Source organism: Pan paniscus, chromosome 1 (assembly GCF_029289425.2).
Source record: "Pan paniscus chromosome 1, NHGRI_mPanPan1-v2.0_pri, whole genome shotgun sequence".
Classification (NCBI taxonomy): Eukaryota; Metazoa; Chordata; class Mammalia; order Primates; family Hominidae; genus Pan; species Pan paniscus.
The window spans coordinates 39,057,460-39,081,037 of NC_073249.2; the positions used below are offsets into that span (position 1 = coordinate 39,057,460).

Below are 23,578 nucleotides of genomic sequence, written 5' to 3' on the forward strand. Positions count from 1 at the left end.
GTCAGCTCACCTGGTTCCAAGAGCAAGGACACCTGTTCAAGGACAGGACCAGTGGCCTTTGTTTTCCCACCCTGGACTGGGTTCTTCAGAGTTACTGATCATCTTGCAACCACGTTCCTCTAATCACAGAAGTCAGTGGGAAAAATTACTTCCTAACAAAGCCCATGACCCGTAAGAGGTTAGCATGTTGCATGAAGAATGTAAAAGAAAGAACTAATCTATAAATGAGCTTCTGTATCCTTTCTTCATAAATCGAGCTTAGTAATAATGAAGGCCACAGGTTTATAAAGAAACAAACAAAAGGTAGAAGGTGAATGTGTTCCGCTATACTAGCTGTATCCCACTTTAAGAACAACTATATAAAAACAAAGAAACAGGGAGTAGTGATTCAAATAAATACTTCGCACCAGAAAAAGCAAAAGCTCTTTAAATATGAGGGCTCCCTGGTGCTAGAGTTTATTTAAAGAAACATTAACTACAGATATATCACTGAATATTAAAAAAATGAAAAAAAAAGCCTGTGACATGAAAACGCAAATCAACGGGAAGCACAATTTCATTTATAAAAACGTCATTAATATGCAACTTTTCAGGAACATAGCTGCTTCATAAAAGAAGATGTGCCTGGGCTCTGCAAAATCAGAAGTTTCTAGGGTAGCTGCTTTTCATTAGAAAATAATTTTCACAGGCCAGGCATAGTGGCTCATGCCTATAATCCCAGGACTTTGGGATTTGGCTTGAGGCCAGGAGTTTAAGACCAGCCTGGGCAACATAGCAAGACCCTGTCTCCAAAAAAAAAAAAAAATAGCCAAGCAAGTGTGCAAGTGTGGTACTGTGTGCCTGTAGTCCTAGCTACTTAGGAGGCCGAGGTTGGAGGATCACTTGAGCCCAAGCACTTGTGTTTGCAGCGAGCTAGGACTGAGCCACTACACTCCAGCCTGAGCAACAGAATGAGACACTGTCTCAAAAATAATAATAATGAAATAGAAAAATATGAATTGCTCAAACTGACTTAAGAATGAAAACATACCAATAACCCTGAAAGGTACTGAAAAGTTTTCAATGAATCTACTCCCAAAGAGACTTCATGCCTAGACAAACTTAGAAGTGAATAACATCAGACACTGATGCAGACATTTCATATACTACTTTAACAGTTCCATAATATTTTTTAAAATGGAATCCTCTCCAGTTGTTTTATAAAGCTAACAGGATATCAAGATTGAAATTTGGGGACGAGACAAAACAAAATTACAGGCCAACCACTCTCACTTAGAAATCCATATATTTTTTAACCCTAGGGAAAAAAGCAGTATGTTTAAAAATACCATGGTCATGGTAGGTTTGTAATAGGAATGAATCCATATGGTTTGCCTCTGGAAAACTGATGACTTTAAAATATAGTATCAATAGGTCAAAAAAGGAATAGGTACTTTAAAAACAAATAAAATTCAACACTTATTGCCAATTTAAAGGGGCTAGGATTCCTTAACATGAGTTTTTAAAAACAAGTAAGTAAAGCTTGTTCAACCTTTCACTATACAGAGATTTCCATTAAAGTCAGAATTAAAACAGGTTAATATTCAACTATTGTATTGTTCTAGATGTCCTAGCAAAGCAAAAACAAATGAAGCAAAACTACTATCATTATCTGTGGATGGTATTATCTAAATAGAAGGACAAGGAAAATCAAGCCAATGGAACATAAGAGAATTCAATAAATTGCTGAAATATAAAATACATAAACCAAAATAAATACCTTTAGTGTAGATCAGAAATAATCAGCTAGAAAATTTGTAAAATATCCCAATCACAAAAGGAGAAAGGAAAAGACTCAGAAATAATCTTAAGTTTTAGCAGAATCTATTATGAAGACAACCACAAACCTTCATTAAAGGAAGTGATGAAAGATTTTGAATAAGCAAAGAAAAAATATATTATTGGATAGAAAGACACATTATAAAAATATCAATTATTTACAAATTAATTTATAAGTTTATTACAATTCTAATTAAAACCCTAATGATTTTTTGAAAGTAGCCAATTTCAAATATATATCTGGAAGAATAAGCCAGTAAGAACAGCCTAAGAAAGATCTGAAAACAAAGAACCAATAACTAATAACTTACTCCAGATACTTAGGCATTTTGTAAATCAAAAATAATTAAAACGGCACAGTATTGATGTAAGAATTGATTGAGAAATCAATTAAACAGAATATAAGAATTTAATATGTGAGGCCAGGCACCCTTGTTCATGTATGTAATCTCAGCACTTTGGGAGGCCGAGGCAGGAAGATTGCTTGAGTCCAGGAGTTTGAGACCAGTCTGAGCAACATAGAGAGAGCTTGTCTCTCTTTTTATAAAATAAAAAATAAAAATAAATTTTAAATTTTAACAAAAGAATTCAGTACATGATCAAGATTGCATCATAATTATAATCACCAGTAATCCCGGCACTTTGGGTGGCCAAGGAGTTTGAGACCAGCCTGACTAACATGGAGAAACCCTGTCTTTACTAAAAATACAAAAATTAGCAGGGTGTGGTGGTACACACCTGTAATCCCAGCTACTCGGGAAGCAGAGGCATGAGAATTGCTTGAATCCAGAAGGCAGAGGTTACAGTGAGCAGAGATCGTGCCACTGTACTCCAGCCTGGGTAACAGAGCAAGATTCTGTCTCAAAAAAAAAAAAAAAAAAAAAAGACATTATGTTTAGTTATCTATTTGTGAAAAAATATCACATCATATACTAAAATACACTTGAGATGGATTGAAGAGCACTCAACTTGCTGAGAGTAGTACAGAAAAATGGATCTCCTCCTTTGGAAGCGTTAATTGGCACAGCCTTCCTGAGAGCAGCCTGGGTTCATCTATTAAGCACCTGAAAAATGGTTGTGTGGTTTTACTCTATAACTCCTCTTCTAGAAATCTTTCTGAGAAAAACAATCAACAATCCAAACACATTCTTTACAAAGTAAATGAGCTAAGCATTCAACTCATGACACTGAAATAAAAAGGAACAGACCAAACCTAAAGAAACAATAAGGAAGGAAATAATGAGATAAGGGCAAAAATCAATGAGTTAGAAAACAAAAAGAAACAACTGAGAAAATAAAGCCAAATGCTGAAAAGATTAATAAGATCTCTGGCACCGTTGATCAAAGAAAGAAAAAATAGAAGGGAGGGAGAAGTGGAAAGAGGAAATGAAGGGAGTGAAGATGATGCAGATAAAATATAAAATAATGAAACACCAAAAAATTTTTAAGTAAGAGTTAAGAACCACAATATACTAATCAAACTGAAAATCTACATAAAGTATATAGATTTCCTAGAAAGCTATAAAATGTCAAGATGGGTACAAGAAGAAATAAAACATTTAAATAAGAACGAATAGGTGGTAAACTGAAATAGTCAAAGACTTCCCCTCCCAGGTGCTTTTTTTTTTTAAAAAAAAAAACAAAACAGGTGACTTCCTTCTATCACCAGGATTTTCAATGATGGGAATTCAATAGTTTTTATTCTGAATATTGCATTAAATTGACATGGCCAGAAAAATATATGGCATCCTTTTAGGCAGAGGCATCAATTCGTTCAAGGCCTATCACACAAGCCTTCTGATGCATGGTACATTGCATTTTCACATTAAATGTAAACAGAGAGGGGCCAGGCGTGGTGGCTCATGCCTGTAATCCCAGCACTTTGAGAGGCTGAGGGGAGTGGATTACCCCAGGTCAGGAATTCGAGACCAGCTTGACTAACATGGTAAAACCCTGTCTGTACTAAAAATACAAAAATTAGCCAGGCATGGTGGCATGCACCTGTAGTCCCAGCTACTCAGGAGGCTAAGACAGAAGAATTGCTTGAACCTGGGAGGCAGAGGTTGCAGTGAGCCGAGATTGCGCCACTGCACTCCAGCCTGGGTGACAGAGCAAGACTCCATCTCTTATTAAAAAAAAAAAAAAAGTAAACAGAGACAAAAAGTTTTATGTCTACTAAACCATAAGGCACCAACCTAATGCAACAGCTGTGGATTAGCCACAGTACTGCAGAGCACCAGGGGCAAGGTCAGCCAGCATAGCGGATCACTATCACCACCCCAATATTTCCATATGACTTCAAGATATTCTAATTTGGTAGAGTTGGGGGGAAGAAGGGGTATTCTGTTGAGTCCCTGCTGTGGATTTGCTGAGAGATTCCATTTGACTAAGGCTGTTAAAATCAGTCTGCTGTCCCCAACCACGTGACAACCCCACTACTGCTGATAGAGACAGCAGTGAATGAGATGCCTGCTCTGTGCCCAAGGAGAGTAGCCACGCAGATGCCCACCAGAGACATTTCACTGAACAAATACACTTGGAGCCTCTAGTCTATTCTAGGCAGCACGTTTGCTCCAGACATGAATGCCCTAAAAAAGTTCAGAGTAAAGACGATTTTTCCAGTGACCTAATTCTACAATGTGGGTAAGTAGCACTTTTTCCTGAATTAGAAAGTGAGATGAGGAACCAAGAAGGCTCAACATTGTATCAGTTGAACATACTTAGGCATGGCATGGGGATCTGGCTCCCGTGAGGTAAACTGGCAAAAGCATTTGAGGAAGATATTTCTTGGGAATGGCCTGAGAAACACTTCAGCACTGACAATAAAAGGAAAGGCATTAAGGATTAAAGAAGCTTCAGGCTAGGAGGTGGTCAGCATGACAGCATCTGGACAGGTTAAGGTGCAGAAAAGTTTTGTACTATCCGCAAAGGAACCCCTCGCCCCGTCCCCAGAAGCTATCACAACACAAGAAGTAGAGTTGTAAAGTCTTAGGTTTAAGCTTCAGCTCTATTATTTCTATTATTAAATATATGACCTTGGACAAGTAATACTTTTGAGCCTCAGTGTCCTCATGTGGGTAAAGAAGTATAACACCCATTATAGAAGAGAGAAACTCCAGAGGTGGCTCCATCAGACTCTTCCTCTACATGCTGCTCCACCTGTAAAAAGGTGCAGTCTTTCCTTCCCTTCAATCTGGACTGGCCCTGTGATTTGCTTTGACCAATAAATGAGGCAGAAGTGACCTGTATAACTTCCCAGGCTGCACGTGCAACAGCTGGAACCCAGCTGCCCTGTTATAAATGTAAGAAATGTAAGCCACATGAAGCCATTTAGAGAGGACCATAGTACTCCACTTGACAGTCCCCAGCTGAGCTCTCAGCTGAAAGCCAGCACCAACTGCCAGCCACGTGAGTGAGCCACCCTGGATGAGTGAGCCCAATCGAGCCACCAGATGACTGCAGCCCCAGCTGACAATACATGAAACAGGAGAAATGCCAGCTGAGTCCAGTCCAGGTATATTAATGTCAAAATCTCACAGAACACAAAAATCATGTAATCCAACACATCACCAGGCTAAAGAAGAATAAACTGATCAAGAGATGCAGAAAGAACACTTGACAAAATCCAACATCCATTGTGTTGGTTAGTGCTATGTGTCAACTTGACCAGGCCAAAGAGTGCCCAGATTAAACACTATTTCTAGGTGTCTGTGAGGGTGTTTCTTGATGAGATAAGCATTTGAATCAGATACAGTAGATTGCCCTCTTTAATGCAGGTGGGCACCATCCAATCCATTGAGGGTCTAAATAGAACAAAAGGAGGAGGAAGGAAGAATTCACTCTTATTTCTGGCTACTGCTTGAGCTAGACCATCTCAGCTCATCCTCTCCTGCCCTCAGACTGGGATTTACATCATAGGCTACTCCAGTTCTCAGGCCTTTGGACTTGAACTGAATTGCACCACTGGCTTTCACAGGTCTACAGCTTGCAGACAGAAGATCATGGAACTTCTCAGCCTCTATAATTGTGTGGGCCAATTCCTTGTAATAAATCTCCTTTTATATCTATATGTAGCCTATTGATTCTATTTCCCTGGAGAACCCTAACTAATACAGTCATTCATAACAAAAGCTCTCAGAAAACTAGGAATAGAGGGGAACTTCCTTAACTAGATAAAAAGCATCCATAAAAAACCCACAGCTAATGTCATACTTAATGGTGAGAAACTAGAAGTTTCCCCAGTTAAATTAGGAATAAGGCAAGGATATGCCCTCTCATCTCTTTTTCAACATTGTACTGGAAACCCTAATTAATGCAATACAACAACAACAAAAAAGAAAAGGTATATAAGATTGAGAAGAAAGAAATAAAATCATCTTCGCAGACGCCATGATTACCTATGTAGAAAATCTGAAAGAACTGACAGAAAAACTCCTGGAATTAATAAGCTATAATAACAAGATTGCTATACCAAAATCAATTGCTTTCCTATATATCAGCAATAAAATAAGTAGAATTTGAAATTTAAAACAATATCATTTACATTGTCACCCAAAAAATGAAATACTGAGCTATAAATCTAACAAAATATGTATAAGATCTATATCAGGAAAACAAAAAAACTCTCATGAAAGAAATCAAAGAACTAAATAAATGGAGAAATAGTCCATATTCATGGATAGGAAGACTCAATATTGTCAAGATGTCAGTTCTTCCCAACTTAATCTATAGATTCAATGCAACCACAATGAAAATCCTGGCAAATTCCATTGTCCGAATGTACCACAGTTTATTAATCCATTTGCTGCTTAAGGACATCTTGATTGCTTCCAATTTTTAGCAATTATGAATAAAGCTGCTATAAACATCTTTATTTTATGGCTAAAGTTATTTTGTAGATATCAACAAATTGACTCTAAAGTTTATACAGATAGGCAAAAGACCCAGAATAGACAACACAAATAACAGTTAGAAGACTTCTATCCAACTTCAAGACTTAATGTAAAGCTACGGTAATCAAGACATTATGGTATTGGTGTAAGAATAGACACCTCCCATTTTCAATATACTTTATTTTTTAAAAGTAGTTTTAAAGCCAGGCATGGTGGTGCACTCCTGTAGTCCCACATACAGGGTGCAGTGGCTCACGCCTGTAATCCCAGCACTTTGGGAGGCTGAGGCAGGAGGATCACCTGAGGTCAGGAGTTTGAGATCAGCCTGGCCAACATGGTGAAACCACGTCTCTACTAAAAATACAAAAATTAGCCAGGCGTGGTGGTGGGCGCCTGAAATCTCAGCTACTCAGGAGGCTGAGGTAGGACAATTGCTTGAATCCAGAAGGCAGAGGTTGCAGTGAGCCGAGAGGGTGCCACTGCACTCTAGCCTGGGCGACAAGAGCGAAACTAGGTCTCAAAAAAAAAAAAAAAAAAGCTTTAGGTAGCACATAGCCACCAACCTAAAGACTATTTCCCAGCCTCCCAGCTGTGCCCATGGGACTCAGTGCTGGCCAATTGGGTGTGAGCAGGAGTGACTAGTGCTCCTTGCCAAACTGCCGCTAAAATAAAGGAGGGCCCCCATTCCCCTTCCTTTGGGCTGGAATGTGGCCTGATGATGATTTATCTCCAACACTCAGACAAAGGCAACACTAAAAATGACAGAAGAAGAAGACAAAACGAGCCCAGGTCTAATATGTCTCAGAGGAGTAATGATGAAAGAGAAATTTAAGAGTTTACTTTGAATTCTGAATGCAAATCCCCTCCACGGCCTTCAATAGCCTTTGAATCAAACCCACCAATTATAGAAGACAAGCCACAGCATCACCTAAAAGACCTAGGATTAGGGTAGAAAACTCAATGGACTCAGGTCACTGATTCAAACTATCCAAGACAGGGGGAAGCAAATCAAGGCCCACATCATCTTGACACTATTGGATCATCTTCTTGAATCTTCCACCTCTGCTCCTTTTTTTGACAGGAGTTTCCTTGTTTGATAGGAGGTCTGAAAAGCTTGGGGCCTTACCTCTGGAGACTTTGTAAACTTCATAGAAGGAATAGAAGTGGAAGCCTAGTGAGGCAAGTAGGTAAAGTGCCAGTTCCCATTGGGGCAGCATGGCTCCTTGGCACGAAGGTTCCCGATGCCTACGCTGAGAGTTTCTGAGAAACAGAGACAAAACATTAAGCCATGAACATGACACTAGAGAACAGCATCTAAACATCAATTCAGTTAGTTCACACTCCCGGAGACCCATCACTATTCAAGGTGATACAGACATAACCCCAATCAAGCTTCCTCCTCCCTGTGACCTTACTCCATCCTGCATCCAACACACACACACACACACGCACACATACACCACACACGTGCATCCTGCCTGTCAAAGGGGTCAGGTCTTTTCCTAGGAGTTCCCACAGTCTCCCATCAGAGTATACATCAGACAGTTCTCTACCCATTGCATAATATGCCTGTCTCTTCTGTGGAGTGGACCCTCAGATAGCAGGGACCATGATCTCTGACTCACCAGCCCCTAGCACAGTGCCTGGGATGCAGCAAGAAGGGACTACCAGGTGCTCTGTGAATAATAAATGGCTTCAAAAAGTCTGAAAAGCACAAACAGTATACAAACCTCTAAATCAACAGGTTCACCATCCTTGTTGTCCCTTTCAAGTATCATACTATAGGCCAGGCATGGTGGCTCATGCCTGTAATCCTAACACTTTGGGAGGCCAAGATGGGAGGATCACTTGAGGCCAGGAGTTCGAGACCAGCCTGGGCAACATAGCCAGATCCCCTCTCTAAAAGTAATAATAAAATAAAAACTTAAAATCAGCTGGGCATGGTGGCACACACCTGTTACCCCATCACTTTGGGAGGCCAAGGCAGGTGGATCACTTGGGGCCAGGAGTTCAAGACCAGCCTGGCCAACACGGCAAAACCCATCTCTACTAAAAATAAAAGAATTAGCCAGGCGTGGTGGCGCTCGCCTGTAATCCCAGCTACTCAGGAGGCTGAGGCAGGAGAATTGCTTGAATCCAAGAGGCTGAGGTTGCACTGCACTCCAGCCTGGGTGACACAGTGAGACCTTGCCTCAAAAAATACATATAAGAAATCAAGTGCCATCCCGTAGTTGATTATCATAATGGAATACTATAAACCTGTCTGTCTGCCATGCATCTATGCACTTTATTTATGTATTTTTGGAGACAGGGTCTATGTTGCCCAGGCTGATCTTGATTTCCTGGCCTCAAGTGATCCTCCCACCTCAGCCTCCTGAGTAGCTGGGTTTATAGGCACAAGCCACTGTGCCAGGCCTCATCTGTACATTTCTTAAAGGGCAGTTAATGACATAATCACAGGCATCTGTGACAGACACTGCTTGTTACCCACCGCCCCTCACTACCCCTTTTCAGAATTCAGTCTCTCTTCTTACACATCAATTAAAATTTCCTCTGGACACCAACACTACACTGTAGCTAAGTGTGGACACCTGAATAGCTCCATTCAAAAGGGTGTGAGTGAAGGGACATGGCTGTGGCCATCTCTTTCTTTCCCTCCCTTTCCTGTTGAACAGAATTGGAACAGCCTCCATGGATGAAGAGGTGAAAGCCACATGGACAAGACAGAGGCCTCTCAGTCCCCAAATCCATGTACCACCCCCAAGCCCCAAAGTGCCCCAGACTACTTAGATCTAGACTGTTACAGGAAAGAGAAATGCATTTCTAGGTTGTTTAAGCCTCTCCTATTCTAGATCTCTCCATCATGGCAGCCATGACTATATTCTAAGTAATAGAGAAGGTATAGGAAAGTTAGGTCCTAAAATTCAGCAAATTAAATGATTCCAAATGTTCCAAGTAACAAAGAGTTCACTAAATTTAAACCCATTTATGGCCTTTACTGCTTTATTTAAACCTCTCAAGTATGTCTCATTGTGGATGCCAAAATAAGAGCAAAATTTTAAGCAGCACCCCCCACCAACCCCACCAAGTACTTCTAACATGTGACAGTCATGCCAAACCCCAGAATTCACACATTATCTCATTTTGTTTTCACAACAGCCTGGTGAAGTAGGTGGAAGTGGAACAGGGGAGGTAGGCATTTTATAGATGACAAATGTGATGAGGTCACAGAGCCAGAAATAACTGAGCCAGAGCAAAAAAGCAAATACTGCATGATCTCACTTATATGTGAAATCTAAAAAAAGTCAAACTCACAGAAGTGGTTGCCAGGGGCTGGGGGGGAAGTGGGGAAGATGTTGGTTAAAAGATGTTGGACAGGATGAATAAATTCTGAGGATCTATTATACAGCATGGTGATTATAGTTAACAATAATGTATTATATTCTTGAAAAGTGCTAAGAGTAGATCTTAAATGTTCTCACCATAAAATGATAAGCAGGTAAGGTGATGGGTATGTTAATTACCTTGATTTAATCATCTCACAATGTATAGCTAGACATCACATTGTACACCATAAATATGTACAATTTTTGTCTAAATAAATGAGTAAACAAGTAAATAACTGAGCCAAGGCTCAAAGCCAAGTCTTTGGACCCAGGCCCCTGCCCCTCCACTCTGCCATGGCCAATCCCATTAATGCCAGTGTACAGTTCCTCAGACTTAGAGCCTGGCTTAGAATCTGCCGCACACACAAACTCCTTTCTTCAGACCACTGGGAGACAGAGCAGGAAGGGAAATAAACTTCAGCCTTGATAAACCACGATTTCAGAAATAAGCAGTCTTGCACCCAGAGTGCCCCATTTCGTTACCTAAAAGTCACCCAGAAAGTTTGGTCTGGACTTTTCCTGCAACCTAAGAGATCCAGAAGCAATCATTCATGCTTTAAAACACAAGCCTAAGCCCTAGTATTTCAACACTTTCTCAAGTTCCTTACTATTCTTCAGAACTGCTTCTAGCTTTATCCATTTCTATTCACAATTTATTTTTAAATACTTTCATCTTTAGAATAACAAGACTCCTTTCTGGAACTTTTCAGGAATTTGGTAGTCTTCCCTTTAGTGGGAAGGTAATTTTAACTTCTTGGCTTATAATTTAATGTCTCGCCTGTCAAAAGATGTTGGTATTACATCGGATGACCTCTTTGCCTCATGAAGAATCTGATTAGCAAAAAGCTGATCTCCTAAATGGGCGACTGAAATTTGAACACAAATGATCTTGTAGACTGAATGAAAGTTTTAGAAGGCCTGCCATTAGATGCTTTTCAGGGACATTCTATCTGAGACAATCCTCCTGCATTAAGGATTTAATCCTCAGGGAACTAGAAAATTCGGTTTAATAATTTTTCATTTTGGTGCTGCTTTTTTTTTTTTTTCTTCCTGGAGACAGGGTCTTGCTCTGTTGCCCAAGCAGGAGTGCAGTGGCATGATCTCAGCTCGCTGCAGCCTCAACTTCCCAGGCTCAAGCAATTCTCCTGCCTCAGCCTCCTGAGTAGCTGGGATTACAGGCATGCACCACAATGCCAGGCTAGTTTTCTATTGTTGTTGTTGCCCAGGTTGGTCTCAAACTCCTAAGCTCAGGAGATCTGCCCACCGTGGCCTCCCAAAGTGCTAGGATTACAGGTGTGAGCCACTGCACCCAGCTTAGTGCTGCTCTTAGCTGGATTGTACAGTGAGTCCTTACTGAACATCACCAGTAGGGTCTTGGAAATTGTAACTTTAAACAAAACAATGTATGATGCTACTAATTTTACAATAGGCTAATAAGCAAAAAGTAAGTTCCTACTGCATATTTCTGGTCACAAAAACATCAAACATCTAAATAAAGACCAAAACACTTCTAATAGTAAACACTGAAATAAACAAGAGCTATACACATACACTTAAAGATTAATAAGCACAGGTAAGATCATTATTTACCCAAGTTTGATGAATCAGCAAGTGATGGCAGTTGTAGTGGTGGTGGGTTAAACCAAGGAATAAAATGTTGGCAAAGCAAAAATTATAAGGAGCACCTCCTGCCACCATGCAGTTCAAAACATTTACAATTAGGGTGGGCTCACTGAGCGCTTTCATACTACATTTTTTTGTCATGCATTTGTATGATTATCATAGACTTTACAAATTTTTATTAATTTGTATTCATTCATTCATTTTCCACCCCACTTGTTCCAATTTAGGGTCTCTGGTAGCTGAGCCCACTCCAGCAGCTCAGGATGCAAGGCAGGAACCAGCCCTGGACAGGATGCCATCCCAGCGCAGAACCCACTCATACTCACACCCCCACACTCGTTACCAAACACAGGTTCAGCTGCTCACCACTTGCAAAACAAATTAGCAAGATAGAGATATGGTAGAAAGAAAGTGACTTTATTACAGACCAAAGCTAGCAATGGGGAAGACAGTCTAGACTCTTGTCTTAATGGAACCACTTCAAATTTCCAAGCAAAGTGCAAAGGTTTAAGAAGGGGAAGCAAGTTGCGGCATGGGGTGAGGCAGTGCAGGCCGGCATGACTTGTTCCGATGACTCGTCTTGAATTGTTGCTCCATCTTGTGAACGGGCTGGCAACATCTGGGGCTCAGTTGGGTTGTAAATTAACTGTACCCTTGAAGCCATCTCCTGGTAGGGGAGATTTTCACAGGTGCCTGTACTATTTCAAGGTCTAGTCTCTGGAACCTCAACTTCAGGCTGAAGGAGCCTAAAGACCCTACTGAAAGCAGATAACAGTGGCCCCAAAGGCTCCCCAAAACGGGAGGCAATTGCAGGGATTCCTAGGAATGTCTGGCTTTTGTTGAATTTGAATTCCAAATTTGGGGTTGATGGCTAAGCCACTTTATGAGGCCTTTAAAAGGGACTAGATTCAGAGCCCCCTGCCTCGGACAGATGAGCATCAACAGGCATTTGATGCCATCACAGAAAAACTTAATAGGGCACTCAGTTACATTCACACACTGGGACCATTTAGACACACCAGTTCACCTAATGGGCACCGCTGTGGGATGTGGGAGGAAACCGAGTACCCAGAGAAAACCCCTGCAGACATAGCGAGAATGTGCAAACTCCACAGACAGTGGCCCCAGCAGAAACTCCATTTTCTTCTACTCAGTGGTATAAGGAAACAATAACATAGTTTCAATGAAACAATAACAAGTTTCAATGAAACAATAACATAGTTTCAACAATGCTCTATGTTTTGTAGACATATACACAGAGATACATAGTAACTAGCAGCAAAACACCAGGTAACTAAGCAGGGAAACTAGCTGTCCCCTCACCCCCAAAATTTAGGAATTGAACCAGATAGTCTCCACCTGACAGCACAGTGATACATTCTGGCACCAAACCCACCTGTGGGGTTCGGGGAGGAGGGGTGGGCTGGTGCGGGGAGAGTCCCAGGCTGTGTCATTTATTGGTTAAGGAAACGGGTAGATAACGGCCTCCCAGATGTTTTCTTAGAGGGTTGTTGAAGGGGTTAAATGTAAAATGCTTAGCCCAGGGCCTGGCAGTGAATAAGCACTCAACAAACATTAGTAGTTACTAGTTAGTGAATTTCATTCATCAGGAGCCTACCTAAGCCCTGATCCTGATTTTCTCCCTGAATCAAAGAAATCTGGCCGACCTTCCTGGGGTATGCCCATCCTACGTGCATCTGGACCTCTTTCAGGAAGTTGGCATCCCCAGGGATTTCGTTAATGTCTCATTCCTCTTCTGACGCCCAATCCAAAGCCACCCTAGACAGCAAGCAAACTATCCCCAGGGGCCACCTGCAGGCTTTCAGCCCGGTGCCTCTTCCTCACCACCTACCTCTCTGCTACTCCCAAGGGAATGATAGGCAGTACTTTCCACTTTCATTTTCACCTCTCCATTACACGAATGCCACCTCGAAACACCACCACCACACAGACACTCACCCATCCTCCTTAACAGAGCTTTCTTCATCACACACTCTCTTTTCAACTCTTGCCTGTAGCTGACTGCAATGGTTACTATTTGAGACTGTCACTACGACAGTCACTACTGTTACTACTTGAGACAGTCATTAGGAGACTGAAGGAAGGAGGAGGAAGGCAGAAATGAAAACTTAAAACAAAAGTAACTATTTTAAAGGAAGAGACCAGGGGAAGAAGAGAGCTCCCTGCTTCTAGGGAGCAAAGGCAGCAACCTCGAGCTTCTACAACCCTTTGTTTTTATTGGGTAGAAAGAGCAGGGAGGAGGAGGTAACGACTGGTCAGCTGCTTGATTGATCACAGGTTCATGTTATTGCTAACAGGCTTCAGATTTGCCTAATCACAAGAAACACTGTGCCTGGGTGGTGACTGCCCCCCAGCATTCTTTCTGGGAGGCAGACACAGTTTGTCAGTTTGCCAACAACCTGCTTTCATGAGAAACAGTTTGCTGTTTACTCATATAGTCTCCAGTGGTATACTGAGTTGATCACGACCCTCATTCTTTCGGCCTTCAACACTTGCCCACTTATCTTAGGAAAATTATTTCCCTACTTTGTTTTCCCTGTTTATTTCAGCTGTGCAGCCAGAAAGTAAATCAGAGTAGATATGTCTTAAGGGATTTATGACACAATGTAAAAGAAAAGGAAAACTGTATATTTGGGAATATAACTGGAACCTTTTTAAAATGCCCAGGCCCTTAGAGGTTCCCAAAAACTCTCTCAGAAAATTACCAAGTTTCCATTTCTCATACTCTAAACAAGCATGTCCCTCTTTAGGCAGAGCAATCAGGCTGAAATCAAGGAGGTTCTTACTCAAATGTGTAAGTGATGTTTCTTTTCTGTTTTCATGCAGTCAGTCCTGCACCAACATTATCAGCTAAGTGGGTAGCTGTGAGATAGCCTAGAAAAGTCATCACCACTTACAGCATCATTTCTATAGAAAACAGCCAATCTATAGGGACACAGCCTGTGTTTAAGTAGCAGTCTACCTGATTAATCTACACAAATGAGATTGCACTATTGGTATGTAATAGTGAAGGAGGGTTGTAGGGATGTGTGATGGTGAGATGTGTCTAAGAACTCTTCCCCAGTGTGGGAATACTGGTCGGAACTGTGAAGAAGAGAAAGTGTGGACGGTTCAGGGAAGGGAGAACAGGAGCCAAGTGGTAAGGAGTCTTAAAACATACGATTTCATGTTTAAATTTTATTTCCTGCAGAAACCTCAGGCTTGCAAGCCAGTACATAAAATTATTCGAATGAAGCTCTACAAAGCAGCCCCTTGATGTTGTGGTAGACCCAAGAGGCAGGGAGGTTGATGATTTAGGCCCTTAGTGAAAGTGGAGAGAGTCTGGAACCAAGCCACACAGATGGGGGAAAATTGAGTTGTCCTTGGCATCAAAATAGTCCAGAAGCTGGTAGGGGGAAAAAAGAGGAAGATGAAGAAGATAAAACAGCAACTCCAAAGCTGTAAGACAACAGGATCTTGAAGCTAAATGTTGTTGAAAAGAGTGAGAATTTTGAGGCAAGTGAGGACAAAGCGGTAGAACGTGCATTTAATACTAGATGTTAAAGGAAATCATAACAAAGTTTTCCCTGGAATCAGAAGGAAGGAATTCAGACTGGAGGAATAGGGAGCTTTCTCCACCTCCAAATTGGGTACAAACACCCCAAGGTTGAATATTTCAAAAAATATATTTATCTGGGAATTATAGAACTCAAGAGGGCCACAGAATAAAATCTTAGCTGTAAAATGGCAAGAATCTCTCAGCTCACAGAACTTTTTCTATACTGGAGCCACTTGCATTTGCATTTACTTTGGAATTTAACACTCCACCTGCTTTCAAAGATGCCATCTACTCGGATCCTCTCAGGAGGGCTAAGTTTTTAGGTCCCTTTCAGGAATCAGAATCCTGCTCAGGAAGAAGCAGCGATCTACCCACAGACAGAGAAGCCAGCAATGGAGCAAAAATTAGAACCAAAATTCCCAACCCCCACTGTCATACAGGCAGAAATCCTGTTCCTTGATCTTGGAAGAAAAGTACAGCACACCTTGCCAAAGCCTGAAACATACATAAACATAACGGCTGCAAGATGCTTTTCCCCCAGCAACTTCCAATATCATTTCAAAAATACTTTAGCTTTACTTCTGATGCAGGCAACTAATGGATTCCAACACTTCCATTTTAAATTTTTTCTGCTTTTAAATCTTGATATCAAGCACGAAATGGGCTATAACCCAATACTCACATGCACCAGAGGACTTTAACAAGACATCTCTCATCATTAAGCTAACAATCCCTCCATACCAGCATCACCATCGTCACTTCTACTGACTCACTGCTTAATGTCCTAAATGAAGATTTCCCTCTACTGAGTTTTCTTATGCTTTAGTAATAGCTGTACTATAACAAGTACTATTTACAGATTTCCTATGCTGAAAAGGCACTTTACAAGTATTATCTCACTTAATCTTCATAACAAACCTTTGAGGTTGGTGCTTCTGATAACCTCTTAACACAAGAGGAAACCAAGGCCCAGAAAGGATAAGTAAACCCGCCCCAAATCACACAGCTGGTAAGCGGCAAAGCTTAGATACATACCCACTAAGTCTAACTCCAGAGCCTTCCCTCAGCCACCTCACTATTCTTACAGAGTGTACTGGATTCATTTTTTCCAAAATCTATAATGAAATCAATCCATTAGGAAAGCTAGAAGGTAATATAAGTGGTCTCAATGTAATAGAATTTTTAAACGTTATGCATAACGTTAGACACTCTCTGATAAAAAAATTTAAATCAATAAAATGTAATCAAAATACACATGAAATATCTAACTCACATACATTCCTTAAAAGATTTACTGAAAAAGGCAAACTAAACCTAACCGATTTACCTTGGAAATAAGAGGGGAAAGTCAGCAGTTATGCAGAGATAAGAGTAAAATTGAAATAGCTCTAAATTCAGGAACAAATGAGCACTCTGGAAACCACAAGTAATAAAAGTGAAAGAAGCACATGCCCACTGAAATGACAACGGCTTTAAAGAAAATGAAATAGTAGTGCAATATTCTAGCATATTCGGAAAAAGTGGTATGAGACTTTTGCCTTTTCCAGGGTCCAATTTTCATGAAACTGAACCCCATTTTGTAGACTCTAAATTACATGATTTTCTCCAAGAAAACCACCAAGTCCAGATTCCCATATCACAATTCTCTCCAAACCCCACTTGAGTCTTTTTTTTTTTTTTTTTGCCTGAGACAGAGTCTTGCTCTATCCCCCAGGCCGGAGTGTGCTGCCCCACTAATTTTTGTGTTTTTAGTAGAGACTGGGTTTTGCCATGTTGCCCAGGCTGGTCTTGAACTCCTGGCCTCGAGTGATCCTCCCGCCACAGCCTCCCAAACTGCTGGAATTACAGGCGTGGGCCACTGTGCCCAGTCACCATTTAAGAGTCTTACAAAGACTTATTCTTCGACCCACGTAATACTAAGAGGAAACACTTCTCCAAACCCAGAAAGGTTTCACCAACACAGAAGAATGACTAGATAGACTGGAAGAGGTGCACTGGAATGGGGAAAAAAGTCTAATTACAGAATAGTTTAAAATATATACCCACTACTTCCACATCCGCACCAACATATTATGTATCAGTTATGTATTGCTGCATAAGAAACCATCACAACATGTGATGCCTTAGAACAATGAACATTTATTCTTTTTAAGGATTTTGTGGGATGGCAGTCTGGACAGTTCTGTTCATGTCCCTCCTGAGGTCACTCACGTGACTTCTGTTATCACACAACTCCACTGGAGCTGGGGGGGGCCATGATGACCTCATGCACATGTCTGGCATTTGGCGCCAGCTCACACAAGTCACCTCCCTTCTCCCCCAGGCCAGGGCTCCTCCTCTGGTAGGCTAGACTTGGCTTTTTCACAGCAGTGGGGTTTCAGGGTTCCAAAAGAACAGAGGCAAGAGGTGCAACATCCCTTAAGGACCAGGCTCCAGAGTTCACAGAACACTTTATTGGTCAAAGCAAGTCCAAAGACCAGCCCAGATTCAAGGAGGAGGAGAAAACAGACCATACTTCTTTATGGGAGGAGCAGCAAGGGTACCTTAGAAAGGGGTGGGCACACATCTAGCACACCAGGTATATTATAAATAGTTACTAATCAATAAAATCTGGAAAATTAGTTGAAAAGCTACCTTTCACAATGGATCTTTATTACATAAAATGTCACAAAGGTTGTTCCCTACCTTCTTATATATGTAATGGAAAAAAATATGTTCCCAAATCAGAATTTCAAAATCAGTGGGGTCTCTATTGCCATTTGGTCTCATCTCCAGCCAGTTTGGGAATTCCTTTTATAACAGCCTACTTGACCATTTCCAGTAACATTACAAGGCAGAGAAACTCTGTTCCTAAGCAGTTCTTGCTTTTGTTGTTGTTTTTGTTTTGAGACAGGGTCCCACTCTGTCACCCAGGCTGGAATGCAGTGGCGTGATCATAGCTCACTGCAGCTCCAAACAGCTCTAACTCCTGGGCTCAAGTGATCCTCCCGCCTCAGCCTCCCAGGTGCACACCACTGTGCCTGGCTAGCAGTTCTGATTGTTGTGTTTTTCCTTGAAATCTACCCCGTATTTCTAAAAAATACAGATTTCTAAAAAAATACAGGGGTGGATTTCTTCTGCCACCAGTCCTCTTCTACCTTCTGGAACTAAAGGCATGGAGACAGCATAGTGTGATATGGTTTCAGGGGTGGCTCTGGAGTCAGAATGCCAAAGATTGAATTCCAGCTTTGCTGCTTCATGGTTGTGTGACCTAGGACAAGGTGCACAACCTCTCTGAGCCTCAATTTCCTTATCTGTAAAACACAGTAATAGCAAACCTCAGAAGACTGATATGAGGATTAAGTGAATTTATAAAATGATAAAACAGTGCCTTAGGCATAGTAAACTCTGAAATGCTTATTTTTGTTGTTTTTAATGCTATTACTATTATTGAGTATGCTTAAAAAGGCTTTTTTATTCTTTCCAATAATACTCGTTCAAATGTTTAAAGATAAGTAATGCCATCTACTCCATCCAAACCCTCTTCCAGACCAACATCTATGATTCCTTCAACCATTACTTCAATGACTTGGTTCCAGGTTCCTTTTTGAAACAAGGTCTCACTCTCTGTTGTTCAGGCTGGAATGCAGTGGCACAATCTTGGCTTACTGCAGCCTCAACTTCCCAGGCTCAAGCAATCCTTCCATCTCAGCCTCCCGAGTAGCTGGGACTATAGACAAGAGCCACTACACCCATTTTTTTTTTAAATGGGGGCGGGTCTCACTATGTTGCCCAGGCTGGTCTTGAACTCCTGGACTCAAGTGATCTTCCCACCTACACCTCCCAAAGTGCTGGGATTACAAACATGAGCCACCATGCCTGTTCCCAGATCCTCTGCCTTTCTGTCAGTTGACTCTGTATAGTACATTTACCTAAAACTGAACCCAAAGCTCCAGTTGTGTCAGTGAGAGGAGGACAAGACCATCACTTTTCTTTCAGAAACTGCACTCAAATAATGAAATCTTAGACCCATGTCTTCATTCAACAAATACGAATGAACTTCTACTGACAACCAGGAACTGTGCTCTTTGTGAAGACGAAATAGAAAGATCCCCTCTGTGGGGTCCACCAAAGATGGGTCCCCTAGAAGTGTCCACGTCCTCATCCCTGGAACCCTGAATACGTTGCCTTACACAGCAAAAGGGATTTTGCCAATATGATTCAGGATCTTCTGATTGAGAGATTAGCCTGGATTATCTGGGTGGGCCCAAAGTAATCACAAGGTTCCTTACAGGAGGGAAGCGGAAGGGTCAGAGACAGAGAGGAAATGTGAGGTGATGATGGAGGCAGAGGTTGGAGTGGTGTGCTTGGAAGATGGAGCAGGGGCTCCTGGATGAAGGAATCTAAGAGGCATCTAGAGGCTGGAAAAGGCAACGACAACAAAAGGATTCTTCCCTAGAACCTTCAGAACAAATGAACCCTGCTGGCTGACCCATTTTGGACTTCTGACATCCAGAACCATAAGGTAATAAATGTGTGTTTTTTGAAGCCACTGAATTTGTGTTAATTTAGTACAGGTTTAATAGGAAACTCATATGCCATCCCTGCCCTCAGTTAGTTCATGGCCTTATGGGAGGAAAGTACCTAACTGAAAGGATTTATAGAAAACAGATTGTTTTTTAATCCAATGGTCAGAAACTTTTAAAACTTAAATTGGAAGAAAATTAAATCTGAAACCAAAAATTTCTACTTAATACTCCCTTAGCTTTTCTAATTTCCCCCTCACACTGATATCAATCTTATAATCAAACATAACTCTAAGTCTTTTTATATGAAATTCCCTCAAGCCAGATCTCTGCCATTAAAGATTGGCAAAAGGGAGTCAATTATATAAGTCCCTAATTCAAAAAAAAGCTACTGATGTGATATTGCATTCTTTCCCCTGAAAATTCTCAACCTATTTTAAGCCTTTTTAATCAGCAAGGCTTGTGCCCACCACATCTTACACTCCCCAGCCTGGGAGCATCAGAATGAACCTAACTTTTTACAAGATTTTAAGTAAACTTTATTAAAATATACTTAAATGAAGAAAAAACCTTAAGGCTTCCTTTTTCTTATTTTTTATTTTTTTCTTAAACGGGGTCTCACTCTGTCACCCAGACTACAGTGCATGGCATGATCATAGCTCATTGCAGCCTCAAATTCCTGGGCTCAAGAGATCCTCCTGCCTTAGCTTCAGGAGTAGCTGGGATTGCAGGCTCGCATCACCACACCGTGCTAATTTTTTAGTCTTGTTTAGAGACAGGATCTTGCTTTGTTGGCCAGGCTGATCTCAAACTCCTGGCCTCAAGTGATCCTCCCTCCTCAGCCTCCCAAAGTGCTGGGATTACAGGAATGAGCCACCATGCCCAGCCCTTAGGGCTTTCAAGAAGTGGAAAGCCTTATGTAATTACCAAGTAATTGTCACTGAGATAAAAACTGCATGCCAGGCCAGAGGCAGTGGCTCACATCTGTAATTCTAGCACTTTGAGAGGAGGAGATGGGTAGACTGCTTGAGCCTAGGGGTTCAAGACCAGCCTGGGCAACATGGTAAGACCCTGTCTCTTAAAAAAAAAAAAAAAATTTGCCAGGCATGGTGCTGCATGCCTGTAGTCCCAGCTACTCAGGTGGGCTGCAGTGACAGGATCGCTTGAGCCCAGGTCAGGGAGGTTGCAGTGAGCTGAGATCACACCACTGCACTCCCGCCTGGGTGACAGAGCCAGATCCTGTCTCCAAAAAACAAAAGAATGCCTCAGAAGCCCCTTCTGCCCTTTCCTAGTCACTAACTCCATCAAAGATGACCACTAGCCTAACCTCTACCACCATGGTTTATTTAGTTGTCTGGTTTTGAACTTTACATCAATGGAATCACATTGCATTTACTCGTTTACATCTATCTTGGTTTTGCTCAGCTTTGTGTCACAAGATTCATCCATGTTGTTATGTGAGGCAATAATTTGTTCATTCTTATCACTGTACCAATTAGTGCTTTTTGTGGCCTATTCAAGAAACCTTGTCCCTAGGTCATAAAGATATTTTACTTTGCTTTCTTCCAGGTGCTTTGTTTTAGCATTCACATTTAGGTGTATGTTGTTATCTTGATTAATTTTTGTATATGAGATGAGGTACATGATCTAGATTCATTTTGTCCATGTGGATAGTCAATCGACCCAGTGTCATTTACTGAGAAGACCATCTTCTCTCCACTGCCCTGCAGTGTTGCCTCTGTCATAAATCAAAAGACCACAGATGTATAAGCCCGTTTATGGATTCTTTACTCAGTTCCATAATCTGTGTAGCTTTATGCAATACCACACTGACATGACTACATATTGATCTAGTAGCTTAGGTCCTCCAGCTTTGCTCTTAAGACTGTCTAGAATTTCCAAATAAATTTACAATCAGCTTATCACCTATTTTTGAAGAAAAAATTTGCCGGGATTTTGATTGGGATTGGCCCGAATCTATAGATTTGCAGAGCAATACCTTACCCTCTGTTATTTTAAATCTAATTTCTCTCAATGCTCCAGCTTGCAAATAGGTTTTTTTTTTTTTTATCATGAATGGGTGCTGAGTTGTATCAAATACTTTTTCTCCTTTACTTCATATATGGAGTTAAATTGCATTTGTTGACTTTCGTAGTGTTAGCCAAAGTTTACATTCCTGAAATAAATCCAACTTGGTCATGATTTATTATCCTTTTTATAGATTGCTAGATTTGACTTACCATATTTAAGACTTATGTGTCTGTCTTTATGAGCATTTGGCCTATAATTTTCTTGTAATAGCCTTATCAATTTTTAGTAACAAGATTGTGCTGGCCTCATAAATGCAACCGGAAAGTGGTTCCTCTTTAATTTTCTTAAATGTTTGGAAGTTTCACTAGTAAAGCCATCTGGGCCTGAAAATTTTGCTATGGAAAGGTTTTTAACTACAAATTCAATGTTTTTGGTAGATATAGGACTACTCATTTTTTCTAGTTTTTGTGTCTTTGGTAATATATTTTATTGGAAAAACTTGTCAATTTCATCTGAATTTTCAAATGTATTACCATGAAATTGTTCATAATATCTTAAGAGCTTCTGTCTGTGGGATATGTGATAGTAGTTCATTTTTCTTCCCTGACACTAATAACATCATCTACCACTAAGGTTCATTTCTATTTGCAAAATAAAAATAAAAATAAAAATAAAAAAATAAAAAGGTAGGGTGTATACACTACATGACATACATCCACTATTTCAGGAATATTCTCCAACCATATTACCCACAGAAGGAGCAGGGCAGGTAGATTATATAAACAATCCAGCAATCCCCTCTCAAAAGCTTTCATCAAACAGAAACAACTGTGAACCCGGGCTAAGGGGAAAACTAACTGAAGGAGAAGGAAACTGCTATCAGTAATGCACTAACAGGCCGGGTGTGGTGGCTCATGCCTGTAATCCCACCATTTTGGGAGGCTGAGGTGGGCAGATGACTTGAGCCCAGGAGTTTGAGACCAGCCTGGGCGACATGGCGAAATCCCTTCTCTGCTAAAAATACAAAAATTAGCCAGGAATGGTGTTGCATGCCAGTAGCCCCAGCTGCTCAGCAGGCTGAGGTGGGAGCCTGGGAAGTTGAGGCTGCAGTGAGCTGTGATCCAGCCGGGGAAACACAGCAAGACCCTTTCTCAAAAAAAAAAAAAAAAAAAAAAAAAAAGTGATACGCTAAAGTGGCCAGCAAGTACTTAGATGAAAAACAACCACTAAGTAGGGTTGTATGTAACCCAGGATCCCCAGCCCTCCACTCCCAAGGTGTCCATAGAGAGAATTCAGGGAGACATGAGCTCAAATATCTTTATTTTCATGAATTTCTGGCTGAAAATTAGCATTTCATTGGATTATAGATGTGGACAACGACTCACAGTAGTAAGAGCAGTTCCAGCCAGATGTAATGGCTCACACCTGTAATTCCAGCACTTTGGGAGGCCAAGGTGGGCAGATCACTTCAAGCCAGGAGTTCAAGACCAGCCTGGCCAACATGGCGAAACCCTGTCTCTACTAAAACTACAAAATTAGCCAGGCACGGTGGTGAACATCTGTAATCCCAGTTACTGGGGTGGGTGAGGCAAGAGAATTGCTTGAACTCGGGAGGCGAAGGTTGCAGTGAGCCGAGATCTTGCCACTGCACTCCATCCTGTGTGACATAGTGAGACGCTGTCTCAGGAAAAAAAAAAAAAAAATCACAGCAGTAAAAGCAGCTCTGATGAATGTCACCAATAAAAGTCAGATACTTTCATACTA

General features: G+C 41.1%; 1 protein-coding gene across 5 annotated transcripts in view; it reads right to left on the minus strand.

Annotated features, from left to right (window-relative positions):
• HHAT (hedgehog acyltransferase) overlaps nt 1-23,578 on the minus strand; it is a 348,408-nt gene that overhangs the window by 320,118 nt on the left and 4,712 nt on the right. For 2 of the 5 annotated variants that reach the window (XM_003814203.4, XM_055108489.2), the window contains exon 2: nt 7,837-7,970. The exons of the other annotated variants lie outside the window; for them this stretch is intronic. In XM_003814203.4, the coding sequence (XP_003814251.3) occupies nt 7,837-7,927 (91 nt within the window). In that variant the 5' untranslated portion in view covers nt 7,928-7,970. The remainder of the gene's footprint in view (nt 1-7,836; nt 7,971-23,578) is intronic. 5 annotated transcript variants of the gene reach the window in all.